Source organism: Microtus ochrogaster, chromosome 19 (assembly GCF_000317375.1).
Source record: "Microtus ochrogaster isolate Prairie Vole_2 chromosome 19, MicOch1.0, whole genome shotgun sequence".
Classification (NCBI taxonomy): domain Eukaryota; kingdom Metazoa; phylum Chordata; class Mammalia; order Rodentia; family Cricetidae; genus Microtus; species Microtus ochrogaster.
In genome coordinates, this window is record NC_022021.1 from 31,195,149 (window position 1) to 31,216,033 (window position 20,885).

The 20,885-nt window shown below is 43.5% G+C and overlaps 1 protein-coding gene across 1 annotated transcript in view; it reads left to right on the forward strand.

Annotated features, from left to right (window-relative positions):
• Window positions 1-20,533, forward strand: part of Adamts12 (ADAM metallopeptidase with thrombospondin type 1 motif 12) — a 238,375-nt gene extending 217,842 nt beyond the window's left edge. Inside the window, exons 21-24 of the mRNA XM_005356634.3 lie at window positions 6,892-7,071; window positions 10,420-10,563; window positions 15,743-15,899; window positions 16,712-20,533. Of these exons, the coding sequence (XP_005356691.1) occupies window positions 6,892-7,071; window positions 10,420-10,563; window positions 15,743-15,899; window positions 16,712-16,890 (660 nt within the window). The 3' untranslated portion in view covers window positions 16,891-20,533. The remainder of the gene's footprint in view (window positions 1-6,891; window positions 7,072-10,419; window positions 10,564-15,742; window positions 15,900-16,711) is intronic.
• Window positions 20,534-20,885: the final 352 nt, after the last annotated feature.

The following is a 20,885-nucleotide window of genomic DNA, read 5'->3' on the forward strand; positions in this document are numbered from 1 at the left end:
GGGGAGGGAAATGGGAGGCGGCGGGGAAGAGACAGAAATCTTTAATAAATAAATAAATTCAAAAAAAAAATTTCTGCCACCTCCAAATAGCACCGTGCTGGGGAACGAGGTTTCCCACATGTACCTTTGAGAAACATCCTAGATTCAAACAGTGAGCAAAACAATAAATGCCAAGAGCCTATTCAAAATTGAAAAGCTCTAGGCAAGACTAAGGTAGTGAAGGTCCGGAAGTGACTGTTAGGTGTTTGTTAACATCTGACTTCTTAGACTTGGAGCAAGAGGCCGATGGACAGGTGAATCCTGTCCTAGGAGTACTGACTAGAGAAGCTGTTTGCCCAGTGCTAAGCCAAGTGCTCGACTTTCCATGAACTTCCATGAGCTTTCGGTCACCTGCAGATGCCAGCACTTACCAAGACCCTCAGGTGCCTGGTGCTGGAGCTTTCAAAAACCATTGTGTTACTAACTTAACAAAGAATTTATAATCTCCGTTGAGGTTTTGGAGGAAACTGAGGTTTGGAGTCTTTCCTCTCCTAACCCACTTGGTTATGAACCTCATTCTGCATAGTCTCAGTTCTGAAAAACAATCTTAGCATTGTAGATGGGAGGAAACACCGCGTAATAAATACGTACAGCAGCTGCGTAACAGAATGAATTCTGAGGGACATGAAAACGTCGAGAGAAATGCAACAAAGATGCTCCCGAAGACCCCTGCGGTGGGGCTGACACCCAATGCACCTGTGGTTTGCAGTCCCACACACTTCCTGACAGTGTTGCTTCCTTTCTGCCAACCAATGACTTGACAGTCGCCCTGCTGTGTTTCTTGAATTAAGCATTGTCCTCTTTGGAATTAAATCAAACAGATTACCATCTTCCCCCCCTCCCCGCCCCCTCGAGGCAATTTTCTTTTAGCAATAGCTGACTTCATCATCTGGAGTTTTGCTAAAAATGAGAGGAGACTGCAGCCTAACCTAGAAGCATCGGCCTCATAGATTGTTAATGACTCGGTCTTATTCTGGTTCAGGTTCGCACATCTCTTGAGTTGCAGGGTTTCTGTGGTATTTGCTACATTTTATAGAGCTGAATGTTTTACAAATGCATAAGATGGGCTATAGCCTTTGCCTTACCAAATACAAATAGACGCCTTTTTCCATCCAAAGCACTTTCCTAGAAACTTATATTAAAATTTAATGCATAAAAGCCGACATGTAGAATTATATATCAGAGAGGCATTTTCATCCCCAGGAAGCAAAACTGAGTGGCAAGAAAGTGAATGATACACTGAAAATATATGCATTTATTTGACCCTGGATATATTAATAATTTATTCTGTTTTTAAAGCATGATGTCTTTTACACCACTAAGCATATAAAATTTAGAGATGACTAAGGAAAAAAAATAGCTGTAAGCAACAGAATACAAATCTAGTCATCTCGTGCAATTAGGGCCACAGAAAGCTTCACCCCAGGATTACTGATGTACAGACCACAAGACCCTCCACGGTGGCCTCTGACTATCTCTCTGCCCTCCCTCACCCTCGTCTCATATTCTGACCAGCCTGCTTCTCGCAGACAAGTCTTGCTGCACGGCAGTGTGGGCCTCTGTGCCTGGCACGCTCTCCACTTCTGTGCCCCCTCTCTACTTTGCCTTCAACACCTATTTTAAAGATTTAGCCTAAGCTCCCCTCCTTTACTAAAGCCTTTCCTCCGTTTGTGGGGTGACGCTGACCATCCCTTCTTTGCAACATCATGAGGTCTTGGATACTTATGGAATACGAGCTACTCTTTATTGATGTAAATCTCTTCAGCACACCATTATTACAAAGCACTTGCATTAGAGATGCAGAGCTTGGAACATGCTAACTGTTTAATAAAAGGGAAAAAAGGAAGTGGGGGAACAGAGGGATGATGAAAATTTTAGGAATGGTTTTATTGATTATTTGAGAAACTCATACATTATATTCTGATCATATTCACCACCTGACTCCTCCCAGATACATCCTCCTCTTCTCTACCAACCCAACTGTGTGTCTTCATGTTTGTAGAATCTGTCAAGTTCAATGTATGTCATTCAATCACTACTTGATTTTAAAGGTCTTGTGAAGGTGTTTAGCAAAAGAAAAAAAAATAAAAAGGAAGACGTTCTTTTAAAGGAACTTTGGGTTCTCAAATACAACTGTAGTAATCCATGCTTCTTTCTGACGCTTGGGAATGTTAGTACCATTTAACCAGCAGCTTATCCTTATTTTGGCATCCGTGGAGAAACAGTGTCTTAGAGAAGTTATTCATCCACACTCATACAGCCACTTGGTGCCAGGGTCATAATGAAATGCTCTGTGGTGACCTCCTGACCCTGTACTCCCTAACTTCCTTATTATATGTCTCTGAAGATGGTACAAGTCCAATGTGAAGAAGATGACACAAATCAAAACCGTAATGCTAAAGCTGTGAAATGGGTTCTTCTGGCAGGCCCTGCCAAGGTTGCCACTGAGACGACATGCCACACGTCAAGGGTCTGGGGCAAGGGATTTACTGGGGGTGGGACAAAAGAGCGAAAGGTCATGTTAGAATGGGGACATAAGAGAGGCGGACAGACAGAACAGGCAAGAGAACAAGAGAAAGAATTGTAACAGCTGAACACTATTGAGGAGTGCACGTGTCGTTCAGGGAAGCACACAGGCCGTAGTGACTGCGGAAAGGCTTTATACCCAAGGCAGGTTATGATATAAGCTGCAGCTGCTCCCCTCCTTCACCCCGCTGCCTGGTCAGCTGGTAAGAGGTAACAAAAACTACCCCCAAAAAGAAGAGGTGGACATTCCATTTTATTTCTATCAATGAGTCCAATAATAAAGGTATTTTTATTCTCTTTAGTTTCGTAAACTCATTACAAGAAATGCAAATAAATAAAAACATCACACACTAAAATTAGCCAGACCTAAAGTCTATACAGCTCAATGAGCTTCTATAGTTAGGACAGGCATTTGAACAGAAGCTCTGGAGACTTGGATTAAATTTCACGTTTTCTGTACCCAATGTACTTTATGCACTTATCCACCATGAAACCCAAACATCCATGCAAAAAGAGAATAGTTTTCATGATATTGTTGTTCTTTGTTTGTTTTTTGTTGTTATTGGTTGCTTGATTGTAACTTGATTTGGTTTGCAAAACACTTCAGTGAAAGCACCTGACATTGTAACTAGAAAACTATCAGGCTTACTTGACATTGACAGAGCGTTAGCCAGCTTTTCTGTTCGGCTGAGCCTGATTCCCATCCTCAGTTGTCCTGCAGGCTCTGTATTAGGAATGTAGCAATTGGCCTTCTGCATACAAAAGCAGAGTGGCTTGAGGAGTGAAGTGAAGTCAATACACTGCCACTTCTGCCTTCCTAATAGAAAGTGACGCCCCTTGAAAACTAAACAGAGGCATAGAGTCCGTGAGGGTCTTCCTTGTGACTGTCTGTAGCTTGTTAGTAAATTTCATTTCCCATTAACTGTGTGAATATACTTTCAACAACAGAAGCGTGCTAATTGGGAAATTGTATTCAGTAACAGTGATTCATAGCAACAAATAGACCCTAAGAAAATAAAAGCCCATTTTATACTTGTTTCTTGTGAAATTTCCTTTTCTTAATAAAGCTAATTTTAGCCAATCAGTGATGGCACACATCTTTAATCCCAGCACTTAGGCAGGCAGAGGCAGGCAGATCTCTGGGAGTTCAAAGCCAGCCTGGTCTACAGAGCAAGTTTCAGGACAGGCTCCAAAGCTACAGAGAAATCCTGTCTCAAAAAATCAAAAATAGATAAATAAATAAACAATAAACTAACTAATTAACTTTAAAGTAGCAACTACTTTTTTTTTACTTTTATTTATTTATTTTGGATAATGCATAAAAGAAGATAAAGTTTTAAATGTGTGTTTTGTTGAAGGTGTCTGGCTAGTGTTGACCATACTTGATTTCTGGAGGCATGAGAGCATCTGTCTGCCCCTTTGTCATGAGGGTCCATGTCTTCCTAGGTCACAGGCTGTGGTGTTTAGTGGTGATGGCTTAAGAGAGTCTAGAATCACCTGGGAGAGAGCCTCTTAGGCATGCCTGTGAGGTTATCACAATTAACTTAATTGAGTCGGGAAGACCCTTCTATTGTGGGTGTCACCTTTCCCTAGGGTGGCTTCTGGAGCATAGAAGAAGAGAAAGTTAACTGAACACAAGCATTCCTCCCTGCTTCTCGAGCATGGGGTGCGACCAGCTCCCTCGGAATCCTGCCACTGTGAGTCCTGTTACGTGGGCTGGAATCTACAACTATAGCCGAAAGAAACTCTCTCTTGATTCAGTTGCTTTTCGCAGGACACTTTTATCATAGCAACAGAAAGCAAACTACGACACAGGCCAAGGTTTTCCCAGGTACCTTGGTGACTCTTCCAGGACAGTGGTGGGAAGATTGAGCAGTATTTTTGGAATCTTCTACTGAAAGGGTTTGAGAGACAATTTTCTGCTCAGTCATGGTCCTCCACTGATGATTTCTGTGAAAGCCAGGAGAGCATGATGTTTCCTGATTAGAGAGGAGAATCAAAGGGTAATGTATAGCCATCCTCCAGGAATACATCCCTTTCTCGGCGGCACGTTTTCTCAGTCAAGACTGTCAATGAAATCTCAGTAAAGAATTGAGAGGATAACAACACACTATTGCTGGGCACAGAGGCACATATCTGCCGTCCTAGCACTCAGGAAGCTGAGGCAGGAGGAGGTTCACAAGTGTCAGGCTGATCTGGGCCATGTAGCAAGATGCCCTATCTTCAAAAAAAAAAAAATGAACACAGCAAAATAGAAGGAAAGAGATGGAGAAGAAGGAATAGAAAAGAAGGATAGAGAGAAAGAAGATGAGGGGAAAGGGGGAAGGGAGGAAAGAAGGGCAATTCTCTTTATCTGGTGGTGCTGCGAAGATTGGTTTACCCTTTGAAGGTCCAACCTTCAGTTTCTCAGAATTCCTTTTCTTGACTCAACAAATCCATACTGAGGGGGCTGGAAAGATGGCTCAGAGGTTAAGAGAACTGGCTGCTCTTCCAGAGGTCCTGAGTTCAATTCCCAGCAACCACATGGTGGCTCACAACCATCTTTACTGAGATCTGGCACCCTCCTCTGGCGTACGGCCATACATCGAGGCAGAATGTTTATTTATTTATTTATTTATTTATTTAAGGCAGAATGTTGTATACATAATAAATAAATCTTTAAAAAATACTGATGACCACTTTAAAAAAAACAAATCCATACTGACCATTCTTACTGTGCCTAGCCCCATGCTAAGCACTGGCGATGCTGTACTGGACGGGGTAGATTGGGTCCCTCCGCCACGGCAGTGATGGTGACAGGGTAGATAGGGTCCCTCCGCCATGACAGTGACAGTTGACAGAACCCATGGGCAAAAATAAATGAGAGCTTTTGCATTTCAAGTGCTGTGCTACAGAGGAATGGAAATCAATAATAGGAGGCGGTTTATTTAAGGAAAACCTCTATTCTAAAAAGTAATGAGATGGCTTGGTGGGAAGGGGTGATCGCCTCACAAGCCTGATGACCCGAGTTCTAGCCCCAAAGCCCATCTGAGCTGGAGGGAGAGAATCAGCTCCACAGGGTTGTCCTCTGATCTCCACAGTTGTGCCACAGCGACAAACCCACACTGCCACGTGCATAACCGTACTCACAAGCTGTGGGAAATGACATAGCCATGTGCACATGCTGTGGTAAGGGAAGTGCTTTTAGTGCTCTTGTTTTATCTGGCACTTAAAGAAAGAGTGGTAGATGTAATTCAGAAAGTGAAGCAAGGGACTTTTAGGATATAAGGACCACAAGGGCACACTGTTGAGCTCAGGAGAGTCTCCTGGCGAGTGTCGGCATCTGCCTCCCGTCCTCCCACTTCAAGTCCAAACACATGGCAAATGCAGAAACCAAAGGGATCTGGAAAGCCCTCGAATCCAATCAAAAGCAGAAGGGAGACAGTCCTGACCACGGGCAGCCAAAGCTACCAGTGCTGTCCTGGTCCGAATGACATGAAAATCCAGCAGGTGAACCCTGCGATGTCCTGATGCAGAGCAGGATGCAGGGACTGCATCACGGGGTTGGAGCTGGAGGAAGAGGGCTGCTAATAGGCCTGTGTGTGAGCTTTCTGTGGACATGTGCCCGTCAGGCAAACATTCCGTGATTGAGGCAGGTAATGACAGCTTTGCCCACTCCTGGGAGTCAGGACACTGGACAGTTATTCAGCTCAGTTCTCTAATATAAGCCCTTCCTAAGAGACAGGATATGCTGTGTTCTGAGACATAGATAAAACTGGTTTCTAGTGCAGTTCCGAGGAAGAAGTAAAAGTGGTTGGTGAGAGTGGTCCTTCCATTGGGACCAAAATGCCCCATCCCAGGAGGCATTCTGTGCTTTCTTGCTTGAAGTGAATGCAGATATTCAGCAGGGATGGCCACCCTCTGGGACAGGCTGTACCCTGTGCTGGCAGGGCAGGTTCTCCACTGCCACAAGTTCACAATTCTTCTAGCAACCTGTGAGGTGGCAGTTACACATCCCAGTTTATAAATACGTCATCTTGGGCTCAATGACAAAGTCAACAGAGGCTCATGAAACAGTGAGAGACGAAACTGGGATCCTCACCCACTGTTGACCGATGTCCAAACTCTCATGCATCTGAACATGGGATTTTTTTTGACACCAGGATACCCTAAGCAGAAGATCTGCTTATGTTATTGCCTCTCTATGAATATGAAAGAAAACAGAGTCGGTGCAGACTAGTCATGACCTGTCCACCCCAGGAGCCTGAAACTTGAACAGCCATGGGGTATGGAGCCCTAATGCCAAGGACTCAGGTTCTGTCTTTGCTTCTCTTCTTCTCCATTCAGTGCTCCCGAAACTGCAGTGGAGGCTTCAAGATCCGTGAGATCCAGTGCATGGACAGCCTGGACCACCACCGGAGCCTGAGGCCCTTTCACTGCCAGTTCCTAGCCGGCCTCCCTCCTCCGCTGAGTATGAGCTGTAACCTGAAGCCTTGTGAAGAATGGCACGTGGAGCCCTGGAGCCAGGTAATGCCCCCAAAAGGGTGCCTTACACAGCGTATTATACGGCATCTGCAGCGTCCCCAAGTTTGCGTCCAATAGGTCATGAGTTGCCCTACTAACACGAGTCTAGAAGTTGCAGAGGACCACACTGGAGTCATGCCAGAGATTCAGTTCCATTTAGTGATCCGACACAGTATGGGAGAAACAGCAGGTCAAACCTTCGCAGGAGCTGAAAGAAATCCACTGGGAAATGATAGGTATGGTTTCGGCTGTGACAGTGCAGGGTTTTATAAGAACTCAGTCTCACAATGGATATATTGGATAATTGGGGACCCTGCTGGGGATAGGAACACAATGAAATGATTCAAAACAGACTACTTTGACGAGCTGTTTATAAAAGCCTCGCACTCGGGTCTGAGCCTTCTTCAGTCAACCTGAGAGTGACGGTGAGGTCCTTCCCCCACCACGTAGTTTTAGATTCCTATCTCAGTTAAATACCCAGATGATTGTTTGCGTCAAGAAAAGAGACCGTGTGTGCCTCTCTGGTGAGAGGAATGTCTCTGCTGGATTCTGATGCTACCAGACTATGGGGAAAAGGTTATTTTTTTCATTTCCCAGTAGATAAATAAATCAATAGCTAAGATAATACTTCTAAGTATACCCATGCACAGGACAAAGATGAGAAGCCAAGATTATAATGTCATGTGAGTGTGTCCATAGTGCATTTTATCTGCTACCTCACAGAGATATGGGCAGTAGCCCTTATTCATTCCATTTTATAGATAAAGAACTTTTAACTAAGCAAGGTTGAAAAACATACGTGAGGTTACACAGCTAGAAAATAAATGATAAACTATTTATTCAGATGTAAGGCAGACTCTAGCTAGTGTCTGTGTCTGCCTCTCTGTAGAACTTGGCTCAGTGAGAGCTGAGTGAGCTGCGGACAAAGACTGAAGCTTTAACTTTCTTTAGGAATACCTGCTATGTACAGAGAAAGAGAACAGGGAGCTTCACAGCCTGAAGACACAGACTTAGCCCAGAAAGTTGATTCCCCTGGGACTTCCTACTTCATGCTTGTCCACTAACTCAAGTTGACTCCTAGGTCTCAGAACCACTATGTGGTGTTTCCTGGGGCGGTGTGGGACATGGTCCTCTATTTTCCTTCCTTCCCTTCGTTACTCAACTCTAGAGTACATGGAGCACCTGCGGCTCCCATGCATGGAACTAGGCCTCCAAGTTCCTCCCTTATGCTAAGTATAGCCTGGACCTGTTCAGGTAAATGTTTCAAATGCTGGGGAAAAAAATTACAGAGAAGTTGAGATTTCCAAGTCAAGAGAAATAGCATTTTCAGGCAATCAGAAATGAGTACTCAGAGGCCAGAAGTAGTAACACATGCCTTTAATGGGTAGTCAGAAGTCAGGAGTGGTAGCGCATGCCTTTAAGCTCAGCACCTGGGAGGCAGAGGAAGGCAGATCTCTATGAATTGGAGGCCAGCCTGGTTTACATACTGAGCTAATGGAGCCACCAGCCTGCCAAGTGTATATAGCGAGACCTTGACTCAACACTTCTAGAATGATGATCTACCAGTCAGGTCTTATGTAAAAGATTATCTTTGTATTTCTTCAGTGGCAGGGGATCCCCAATATCAACCTGTTCCCCAAAGACCTCCTACCACCAACCTTTCTAAATGTCTTTATTCTGAGAAAAGCATGAAGTTGGAAAATTTCTCTTTGAAGATACGACAGAGAAAAGAGATGTAACTCCCGGAGCAGTTTAGAGATTATACAACTTTAGATGCTTACACTCGCCGGTTGTCATTTAATGGCTTGCCGTCGTGAGAATATTTGGGGCCCATTTTGGAAATGTCAGCCATCGCAGACTAACTAAAGGACTGGTGTGTTTTAGCTATAACAACATCTCTACATCCGTGCTAGTCAATTGTTAGCATGCTTCAAAATCCTCTGGTCAGGATGATGCCCACGGGGTCCAATTAGGGCTCTCGGGTGAATTTATATCTCCTCTAGGAGAAATGCTGATACCGCTAATCTGAGAGCCACCGAGCTACGGTAATATTTATCTTCTTTTCCTTCTATGTGGCCACGTGGCCCTGAATCTATCTGCATACATGCAGCGCCACAAGAATCCAAAGATTGAATTCTACTTTGCTCCTCACATAGGGTTACAAACAGATTGAATAAATCCGGGGCAGGAATATAGGTTGATTCTCGAAGCTGGAATTTTCTGAAGACAACCTGTTAGGTCTTTTGGGGGGCTATGTGGCTAATTGTATATAATTTTCCTATTTTCTGTGATACCACCATACACATAGTGCCTCAAGAGATGTACTTGACATTGATAAGACAACCACCTTTTGTTATTGTTGTAACTGTGTCATAGCTAGGCATCTTCAAGGTGGTTTTGCACTATCTTTTTTTCAAAGATTATTAGTGAATTATTTCCTCTTGGAAGCATCATGCAATCAAGACAATGTATCATGTAAAATCATTCTGATAAGCAACAACCTGACCTTTTTAGACATGTGTCCCTCCAGAAATCCATCTTGCTCTCTTGAATTTATCTTCTGAGTATTTCTATCCATGTATCACAGTCTTCACCAAGCCCATCAACTTTACTAAAAGAAGCTTCCATTCTAAAACTTTATATAGTGGGAAAGGAAGACTGTCCCATTTTTCTGTCACCCTTGCAGGGTGGCAGAGCTAATAAAATATGTTTAAAATTTTCTGCAACTTGATATACCATGACTGACTGATATACATGGGAGGCCTGCCCTTTTCTAAAGAGAAAGGAGGAGGAGTGAATGGGGGGATTGAGGAGGGGGAGAAAGAGGGGGGAGGGGAAACTATGATTGAGCAGGGAAAATTAATAAATTAATAAAAATAAATATAAAAACTTTGTATTTGTGTGGATAGGTATTTTGTCTGCATGCATATCTCTATACCATGGGTTGCAGAGGCCAAAAGAGGACATTGTATTCCCTGGAACTTGAGGCACAGACAGTTTGAGCCACTGTGTGGGTCCTGGGAATCGAACCTGATTCCTCTGGAAGAACAGTCAGTGCTCTTAACTGCTCTGCCGTCTCTCCAGCCCCATCATCACAAATTTGAAATTCTAAAATTTCCACTTTTGTTACCAAAAACTTGCACTAGATAACATCCAGTCTGTTCTGTGCTGGGGAGATAGCCTTGCATCTCTTCTGAAAGACCAGTCCTTTAAGGGGCATGTGAGGAGGCTCCAGGTTCTAACGCCGTTAGTAAGTTCTCTAGCATGCAGCCAAAATGACGCCAAAAAGTTTGCTCTTATTGTTGACTTTTCCACCGCCTCAGTTCTCTGCCTCTCTGTGTTATATGCCAGTGCTCTAGGTCCTGTGGAGGAGGTGTTCAGGAGAGAGAAGTGTCTTGCCCAGGAGACCTCTGTGATTGGACAAAAAGACCTGCATCCACTAGGCCCTGCAACAGTCACCTTTGCTGCCAGTGGTCCACAGGGGACTGGGACCTGGTAAGAGTTGGTTATAGGTGCCTTGTTCTGCCTTGACTATACATTCAGTGTTTATTATTATTATTATTGTTATCACCACAAAGAAACTTTATAGCACATTTTAAGAAATTTCTAAATTTACAGATCCCTTTACATGAAACTTTGCTGATAAGATTGGAGAATGAGCTAGGCAGTGGTGGCAGGTGGCACACGCCTTTGATCCCAGCACTTGGGAGGCAGAGGCAGGCAGGGGATCTCTGGGAGTTCAAGGCCAGCCTGTTCTACAAGAGCTAGTTCCAGGACAGGCTTCAAAGCTACAGAGAAACCCTGTCTCAAAACAAACAAACAAACAAACAAAACAAACAAACAAAAAGATTGGAGATTGTAGAACTGAATGAAAAGGGGGCACGTTTAATATTTTTATGGAGATTTTAAATGTTTTTAGTTCTGTATCAATTCTTTGAGATTTTCATACAATGTATCACGATTATATTTGCTCGACACTTCCCCAGCTCCTCTCGGATTCAAACCCTCTTCCCTACTCCGCCATACCTCGTGCTCTCTGTACTTTCCTGGGAGAGACTGTCTGAGAGCAGAATTCCTGGTCCTCTGGCTCTTAGGATCTTACCACCTCCTCTCTACAGTGTTCCCTGAGCCTTAGGCATAAGGATTATGCTATGATTGCATTAATTGGGGGCAGGCACGCTACCACCAGCTGAGCTCTGCATTTTGTTCAGTTGCAGCTTTCTGTAATGACCTCATTCTACTGCTTCTTTGTTGAGGGATGAGAGCTACACTCGTGTGTAGACATAAGGGTAACTGTAGTGAGTCATGATATTGCTTAGGAAAGTGGCGACAGTGGGTTATCACCTAGAGTCCAATGCCTTACCAGCCAATGCTTGGTTATATTTACAGTGCCAAGCATAAATCCCCTCCTATCGATCGGGTCTTAAGTCCAACTGCACAACTGTTGGTTACCCCCAGAATATCAGAACCACTGTCGTCCTTTCAGAATCTCTGCCATGCTGGTCATTGCTGTGGTCCATAGGATTTACATCCGCATAGGACTCCTGACCACTTTTCTCTCTTGTCAGCTTGAAGAGCTCCTCTGAAATGGGGGCTAGTCCTCAGCCAGGAGGCTTCCAGGTCAGGTCCAGACATATTCTTCCAGGTCCTCTGTCCAAAATATGTGATGTCTTCAGCAATAGGATCCTACCTTCTTTTTCTGGAAGACATCCAGGGCAACAGCAATAATGTATATTGTTTGAGAGGATCCCTTGCACTCCCCTGACTTGTCTGGAACTGAGGTTTTTGTTAGACAGTATAGTTTTGAAGGGATCACTGTTACCCCAAGTGGCAGTTTCAAATATATATATATATATATATAGATAGATAGATAGATAGATAGATAGATATAGATATAGATATAGAGATAGAGATAGAGATAGAGATAGAGATGATAGAGATGATATAGATATAGAGATAGAGATAGAGATAGAGATAGAGAGAGATAGATAGATAGATATGTGTGTGTGTTTATTTATTATGTAAACATAAAATACTATGATTCTCTATGTCACTTCCAAACATCTTTAATGTTATTTATCCCCGCCTCCTCCCTAACCCTCTGGGTTGCCCTCCCTCCCTGATCCCCAGGTAAATCTCTCCCAACCATTTTTCCCATTTTCCCCTTCATAGCAACTGTGCCTTATTTTTTTATTTATGCATCTGCATGAGTGTCTACATACAAGTGGGTGTACATGCCTGAGTGCAATGCCCTTGGAGCGTACAGATATGGAATACCCCAGAGCTGGAGTTACAGGGGGTTGTCAGCACCTGGTGTGGATGGTGGGCCCTGAACTTGAGTCTTTTAGAAGAGCAGAAAGTACCATAACCTCTGAATCACCTCTCTGACCATTCTACCTTAGATTCAACATTAATTTCCCTTGGATTTATGGATATTCACCATGCTCACTGGTCTCTAACGTGTTTCCATGCGTTCCACGTTCATTGTTCATCCCTTAAGTACCACTTCCAGGTCTGCTGAAAGTTGTCTCATAGCTGCTGTGAGTCCGTGTTCATTATCTGGAGTTTAGAAGAGACTAGAATGTCAAATACTTTCTAAAGAGAAAAGATCAAATAACAAATGTTCCAGAAGCACAAGGTCCAAGGAGAGGTTATTTTGGGTCCCAAGTCCTTGGGTTCACTATAATTTTTTTTTAGACATGAATACAGTCTCTTATGTCTTGAAGCTTTAGGTTTAGTCTGACTTTGTAAGTTTGGACCTTTCTTCTGCCCCACAAAGCGTTTGCCAGATGGCCAGCCTCTTTGATAGAGAAGTAAACAAAATAATTAAACTGTAGCTGACAGCAAGATTTATTAGCCTCCCAAAGTTTATTGGCTGCATAAATAACACTGTCTCATTAATGATAGGGAGGAATGAAAGTTCCCTATCTCAGAGGAAAATTCTGCTGTTAGTGCGACTTGTCCTATCTGACTGAGTTCTATAGTAAATAGATTCATGATTAAAGTGAGAAAGCGCAGCCTACTATGGATGATGCCACCCCTGGGCAGGCAGTCCTTGGTTGTGTAAGAAAGCAAACTGAGCAAGCTTCAGAGAAATCCAGTAAGCATCATTCCTCCATGGCTTCTGCTTCAGTTTCTGCCTCCAGGTTCCTGCCCTGGCTTCCCTGGATGATGGATGTAACTGTAAGACAATCCCACACACACACACAAGATGGTTTTGGTCAGTGTTTATCATGGAAATAGGAAACCAAATGACTACACTTGAAACTATCTGATCATACAGATGAAGAAAAAGAAAGGAGGATTAAATTATCCAGGATGATAAATAGCCAGAAATCCCAATTCCCCAAAGCCCTAGTCCAGGACTCTTCCAGAATCTGGCTTAATTATTTTCAATCTTTCTTCTTTCTGACCTTTCTTACAGACTTTTATTGGCCCTGCATGTTTTATCTGAGTAGTTATTTCATTCTTTCTTGCCAATACCTGTGGGATATTTGAGGTGAACTGACTGACTAAAATTATCTTTAGATTTAGTCACAGAAAACGCTCTCTAATTCAACCATGAGATCCCATTATGCTTCATGCTTTATATACAGTAAAATAAAACAGAGGTGTAGACATTAAGAAGAGTCCTATTTGTCACCTGTCACCTATCTAAGAGGTTTCAGCGAGAAATGAGCTTTTGTGAGCCGCCTTCAGAGCTGATTGGTGGTGTCTCCATCTGGAAGTTGTCTTATCTAGTGTTCTGGGCCTCCAATGATACCTCAAGTGGCAAATAGACTCTTCTCAGGGTAATGACTTCTCTTCAGCCACCTTTTGAGCCACTTAGACAGTGAATATTCATTGGAAATCATACTGATTGCTGTAAAGCGTGGAGAATGGGGAACTTGATTCTGTTCCGGGACGTTTTGCTCGTATAAAAAAGATAAGTCTAAAAAAATAACAAATCATAGTGTAAAATAAAAAAAACTGTAAGTGTGTATGTACATCACAGAAGCCAAAACATGGAACCGGCACAGATGTCCTTCAATGAATGAATGTAAAAGCACTGTGGGATGGACATAAATGGGGCATTGTGTCAACTTAGAAAGGAAATCTACACACTGCCGCACAGATGAACTAGAAGTAATTATGCTAATTGAAATAAGTTGGTCACAAACAGGCAACTGTCTTATTCTACTCAGTGAGATTCCTACAGTGATCAAAGGAGATTAAAAAGATAGAAAGGTGTTCTTCAGGAGCTGGGGTAGAGATGAAAGATGATAAGTTGTTTTAAAATGCAGTTTTAGTTTGATAAGATGAAAAAGTTCAGTAGATGCTTGGTATACACCGAGAATGAGCTCAAGGCTGCTGCACTGTGTACCTAAAAAGACTTAAAGTGGAGCGTGGTGCAGTGGCATGCACCTGGAACACCAGCACTTGGAAGCCGGATGACCATGAATTGAAGGCCAGCTGAGCGATGCAACAAGACGCTATCTCAAAAACAAAACAGAAAAGGGTGTGTGTGTGTGTGCAAGCTTAAAATAGAATATTTTATGGATCCTCTTTATATTTTACCACAAATAAAATAAGAAAATAGTCACAATTTATCACATTCTTAGGAATTGCCTCAAGGAAGTTGCTTCCATAAACCGGAGACTCAGCCACTGCTGCGGGAGCCCAATCCTGCCATTGTAGTGGTTTCTACGTCAGTGGGGCTGGAGCGCAATCATGGTCCAGCAAGACTGAGATTCAAAGCCCTGTAGACCCATGTCTGCCCTATATGCACTGCAGTCTTTATGTCCATTGTCCATTGTTTCTCTCCAGCTCCCCCTTTTCACACACTACTCTCATCTTCCTAACAGCGTCACCCCTTCTTCCCGTGCTTGACCTCTAGCCCCAAATCAGTACTTGACCAGAGAAACTGGAAAACACCATGTCCTAAACAGTGAGATTTCCTTCTATTCCCTTCCAGTTCAGCCTTTCTCCTTTTGTTTCACATCACATATTGATAATATCAAGATGAATGTCTGTCATACATCAATGTCAACATGAGCGTTGGTGTTGAGAGTTTTAGTCAGAGTCAAGACTGTACCCTACAAAGCGGCGTTCGTTCTCCTTCCTCCTCAAAGCTGTGCTCCATCCCACTCACGGTTTCTAACTTCTGGTTTCTTATGCTCCTGCTTCTTGGCAGGAAGTGTGGCCGCCAACGACACTCACTCTTGCACCATTCACACTAAAGTTGAATTTCTTTCCATGTCTGTTACAAATTGCCGAGGAAGTGACCAGCTGACCCAAGTACTTTCTCCTGGGTGAGTCAAATATGGTAGAGTTGGCATGGTCCCATGGTACTAGCACGGGTAGCTGGACCCAATATTGTAGCTGTGTGATAGGACCAGCAGGCCATTCTCAGATGTGGGAAAGAGGAACTCATTCTACAGAGAACCCACTAGCACCCTGAGTGAAAGTCATTTCAACAGCCTCTAGTACTGGGCTCTGCCCAAACTCACAGCTTGGATTGATTTGGATTTCAACTATGGTGGCGCAGTGTTTATTACCACTTGATCTCACAGTGGGCCTAGCTCCAAGGGGCTCTTGGTAATTTAGACATTATCTCAGTTGACTGTGATGGGGTTAGAGATACTCCCTTGGTAGTGTTTGGAAGGAACTGTGACTCTTCCTGTGTCTCTTTCAGTGTACCACTTCCTGTGGCGGTGGCTCTCAGAAGAGGACCGTTCTCTGTATCCCCTCAAAAAACAGTACAACTGAAGATCACCAGTGCCTCTGTGACCATGAACTCAGACCCCCAGAATTCCAAAAATGCAACCAGCAAGCCTGTAAGACGAGCGCTGGTAGGTGACTGGTTGCTCAGGTAGGGCAGGGCCACGGTGGTGGTGTTCCTGCCTAGCCTCTTCAGCAAAGGAGCCAGAAAACTTTCCACAAGGCGAATCATGAAGGATGACTTACTCTTATTGAGAAAAGAGACCAATATTGCTTTCTAGTTTGTGTATTTAAAGGACAGAGCAGGGATGGCCAGGCCTTATCTAGAACTTTCAAGGTCACAAGGGATCAGAGCTACCCTGAGAACTTACTTCCCTCAAAAGCTGCACCTACAGGCCTGTTCCTTCTAGCTACCAGGTTGCCCACAAATTGCCCTTGAATTAAATTTTATCCTTGATGAACCCTTCAAAGGCTTGCTGTTTATCTAGTTTTGGGTGTGGGAACCTGCCCAATTGTGTGGGCAAACAAACAGGGATCACATCATTAATGAAAATTGACTTGTTCCTAGCAGCTATTAAGGTCAATCACCCCTCAGCTGGTGGTGGGATTTCATGCCCATTTCCTTTTTCTAGTCTGGGTTTTTTGCTCTGGCTGGAGCTTGCTCAGATCTTGTGATGTTCTTACCATGCTGTGAGTTCAAATGTGCCATGGCCCTGCTGCGTCTAGAAAGCACTGTTTCCTTCATGTTGTCCACCCCCTCTGGTTCCTACAACCCTCCTTCCCTTCCTCAGACATCCCCGAGCCTTGTGGGGAGGGCTGTGAGATGTAGGACCTGTTTAGGGCTGAGCACTTCGCAGCCTCTCATTCCCCATGCGATGACCAGGGAAGGGTCTCTGTTAACTGCCACTGTTGATTCGTTTCTTATTGTTTTCATCTCCCACAGATTTAACGTGCACACAGGACAGGCTTTCCATCAGCTTCTGCCAGATGCTGAAATCCATGGGGAAATGCTCTGTGCCCTCAGTAAGAGCCCAGTGCTGCCTCTCGTGTCCGCAGACACAGAGCATCCACACCCAGAGGCAGAGAAAACAGCAGTTGCTCCAAACTCATGGCCCCCTCTAGAACGAAGCCACCATCATCAACCTTCCCAGCCTGCTGCCCAAGAACATGGTCCAGAAGGTCACTTCATTAATATTTCACTTTACATATTCTAGGTTCAACTTTGGGTCATAACAAAATGCAATATGCTTGTCTAGCCACAAAATATTCTTCACCGAAAGCTTGGTGCTAGCTGCTCCCTGATAGGAAGACAAGGTATTTGAGAGAATTCTGCAGCAACTGAGATGAGTTCCTGGGAAAGTACCAGATTCGGCAAGTCTGTGAAAGAGATGTCTTCTCCCCTTTAAAGATAAAAGTAGAGAACAGGTTTTTCCCAAACTACCTCAAGAGTATCAAGAAGCAGAGCCACACTTACCCAGGGAAGAGATAATCCTTTTAATTTGTCTTCATGTATATATCCTCCTTGGCTGTCTTGGGTAGCCGCCAGTGCAATTTTTAGGGACATTCACTCAATAGTTACTAAGGAGAGGAAGAAGTGCCAGCTGGCCCCCAGTCTTCCCCCCATCCCAGCAGGACTTCACAATTGGAAGTCTCAAATCTTGGGAGAGACCGTGGAGATTTGAGATTGAGAAGATGCACAGATGTCCATGCAGCCCACAGAGATCAGAGCAGTGATTCAGAAGTCACCCCTGACTTCAGCTCAGTTTCTATTGGAAATCCTACAGCTGCAAATGAACGCAAATCAACTTCTTGCTAGCATAAGAAAGAAAATGCAACCTTTTTTTTTTCTGAATTTTCCTGGCTTCCACAGAACAGATGACTGCCATTCTCTCTCCTGTCCTGCTTCTTTCTGTCTGGGTCATGACCTCAGGCCCTACCATCCTCCCAGTGCAAAGGGATCATGCACAAAAACTCCTATAACTAGAGTGATGGCTGTCAATCAACCTATCTCTCCGAAGAGGAAAAGTGAGGTTACAGGTTAAACCACTTCAAAGATTCAGATAAATTATACTAAGTGTAGGAATTTAGTAGAAATTTATAGTTTAGGTAGAAGGATCTAAAAAGTAAGAGAGATGATTTATTTAGTGTACCCATTAGCGATTTTTAAAACTCTCTTGCCTCTAGAGAGAGCTGGGGTAGAATTCATATTTAGCATGTGCAAGTATGTAGGTTTGATCTCTAGCAACACACATGCATGTTTATATGCATACACACATAAACAAAGGCTAAGCTACCTTGTGGTGACCAGGCAAGTCAAGAGGGTCCGGAACACTGAAAGAGAAGTTAAAACGCTTATTCCAGACACCGCCTTCTACTGAAGGCAGAGTAGGCCATGATTAGAACTCAGAGCGAATTTCCAGGTGAGCCAGTGGACCGAAGCTAGACAGATGGGTGTGTCCAGACAGATAAGCCCCCGAGAAAGAGCTCAGAACCAGCCCTTGACAGGGTTTGAAGCAACGTATGCCTACGTGTGATGGATCACATAGTGGCAGGCTTACGCACCAATATGTATCATCTTTATTCTGGAGTACAGTCTCCCACATCTCCCTGGAGCCAGCTACTCACTCAGCAGAGTGGTGCTATTGAACCTGGTGCTAATACCTAGATGGTGGAGGAGGTAACAGAGACATTAGCTCGTAGTCATATGAATAAGTATATATGAACTTCCAGATAGACATCTGCTTTGCGTGAGATGGTGCTGCAGGCTAAAGCCAGTTTTACTTGCTCTGAGACCATGAACATAACATTATATATTATGTGTTTTTAAACTCTTTTTTTTTTTTTTGGCTTTTTGAGAAAGAGTTTCTCTGGGTAGCCCTGGCTGTCCTAGAACTCACTTTGTAGACAGGCTGACCTCCAACCCACAAAGCTCTGCCTGTCGCTGCCTCCTGAATACTAGGATTAAAGGCATGCATTGCTACCACCCAGCACTTTCAAACTCCTTTCCAAGTCACTGGTATGTATTATTCTAGTCAGTTCCTGTGGAAAACAAAACACTGGGCTTTGGATAAGATTCAAAGGAATACCAGAAATAGGAGAAAGTACATATTTGCCAGGGAAATTATGTGTAGGTAAGCATACTTTCTTATACTCTGTCTGTAAATATAAACACTGCTGGTCAATGACACGCTCTGATGAAATGGAAATTTCAGAGACATACTTACTTGTATTATTTTATCAGTGGCATGAATGGAGAAGCAGAGGAGAACCTGACTTTTTCTAATGAGAAAATTTGCAAAGACTAGTAGTCTAGGCTTTCGGATGGGATAATTTAGTAAACCATGTGAATTTAGCTTAACCTGGTACTGTTCTAGCACAGGGTAAAGTACAATCCGTCAGAGTCCTGGGTGTGACCAGGCTTACAAAACTCAGGAACAAACCTGGATTCCTACTGACCTCAGCAAGTTAAACTAGGCCAGATTGCTCAATACAAAAAATAAACCATGTCATTTGTTGCCCATGTGGTGGAGAACATCAAAAGCCCGTGAAGAGGGTCTGGCCAGGTGCTCTGTTCTAGATCTTTCACCAGTTACTCAATACAATCCTGGCTATCCCTTTCTTCTAGCAGAGTGGAACTCCTATGGTATGTGTCATTTGTGCATGCTGTTCAGTTGTCACCTGCTCAACCATGGGCTACCGGTGTTTCCATAGAACCTTGATGCTTGAGATGCTAGAAGAACCTTGGTTGTTAGGATGACTCTGACAGCAAGAATTGGTAGTGTCTTCACGGTCAAATATGAAGCTTTGGTTTATTTCATCCATGTCCTTCTTCAGTAACCTCTTGAAGGTGTGAGCAAGAAGTTGAGCAAGAGACACTGGATACACACTTACCATGAGCCAGAGAGGTCCACCTCAGGATCTTGTGCTTAAATACATCACTTCGGGTTTACATTGCTTTTCAGAGTGGTAGACTTAGTTCTTCTCCAAAAAGTTATAGGCTATTTAATTCTTGCACATCAAAACAGTATTGTGTCATAAGAGTACAATATTTCCTGGAAACTTCATCGTGACTACTTTGTTCAAGTCATGAATCATGTCCCATAACAAAGGATTGCTTTCTTGTGTAGGAATAACTGTTCAGTCATACGTTTTCTAAAGCAAGAGCACACACACACACACCTCCTCTGTTCTCCTGAGACAACTATGTCTCCACTGGCATTCCAATGCAATGCTTTCAGGGAATCTGTTTTGAACAACCTCCATCAAGAATCTGAAACACAGTTTGAGGCTTATAGTATTTCAGACCCTAACTTTCCACCTAGCTAGCTGAAGTTCTCTGAAAGCTACGTGTTGCAAGCCTAGAGAGTACAAGTCTTGACTTTCTCCTTTCTCACTTCAAGATAAAGCTCTGGGACAGGCTATCTGGTGCTCAATCCACAGTGATCCGCTTTCCCAGGGAAAGACCACATGTCATGAGATTCCTGGTGCTATAACCTATCCAATATATTTGATATACTCTTGTTGCTAAATAAAATATGTCTTTTAATTCAAGTATTTTTATTTTAAGTTGTGTCAGTAAAAGTAATGTGGTAGGGGAAATGTCTTTCTACCTATTATTGCCCTCCCAAATGGTGGTATGACATACATGACTAGTTCATTGTCTTATGCTCCCCCACTCCTTATGTACCGGATGAGTACCTCGGTATTAAAATCAGATTGTAATTATAGCTTGTCTTTGTGTGGCATCAATAAATGGTCAAACTCATTGAGGTTCCCTTGTGATTCATTGACTCCTACTGTGAGGCTTTCACCACCCACTGCGGTGTTACCATGGAGTTTTGCAATGGAAGAAATTGCTATCAATTTTTTCCTCCTACATTCATCCCAGACTCCTTCCTTCCCCACCCCTAGACAAGTACATTACCCAATGAATCATACCCTAGGTGAGTCAAACTTAACTCATGAATGTGCAGTGTCTTAGTTAGGGCTTCTCTTGCTGTGAAGAGACACCATGATCTGGCAACTCTTATAAAAGAAAGCATTTAATTGGGGATGGGTTACAGTCCAGAGGTTTAGTCCATTATCATCATGGTGGGAAGCTCGGGGACATGCAGGCA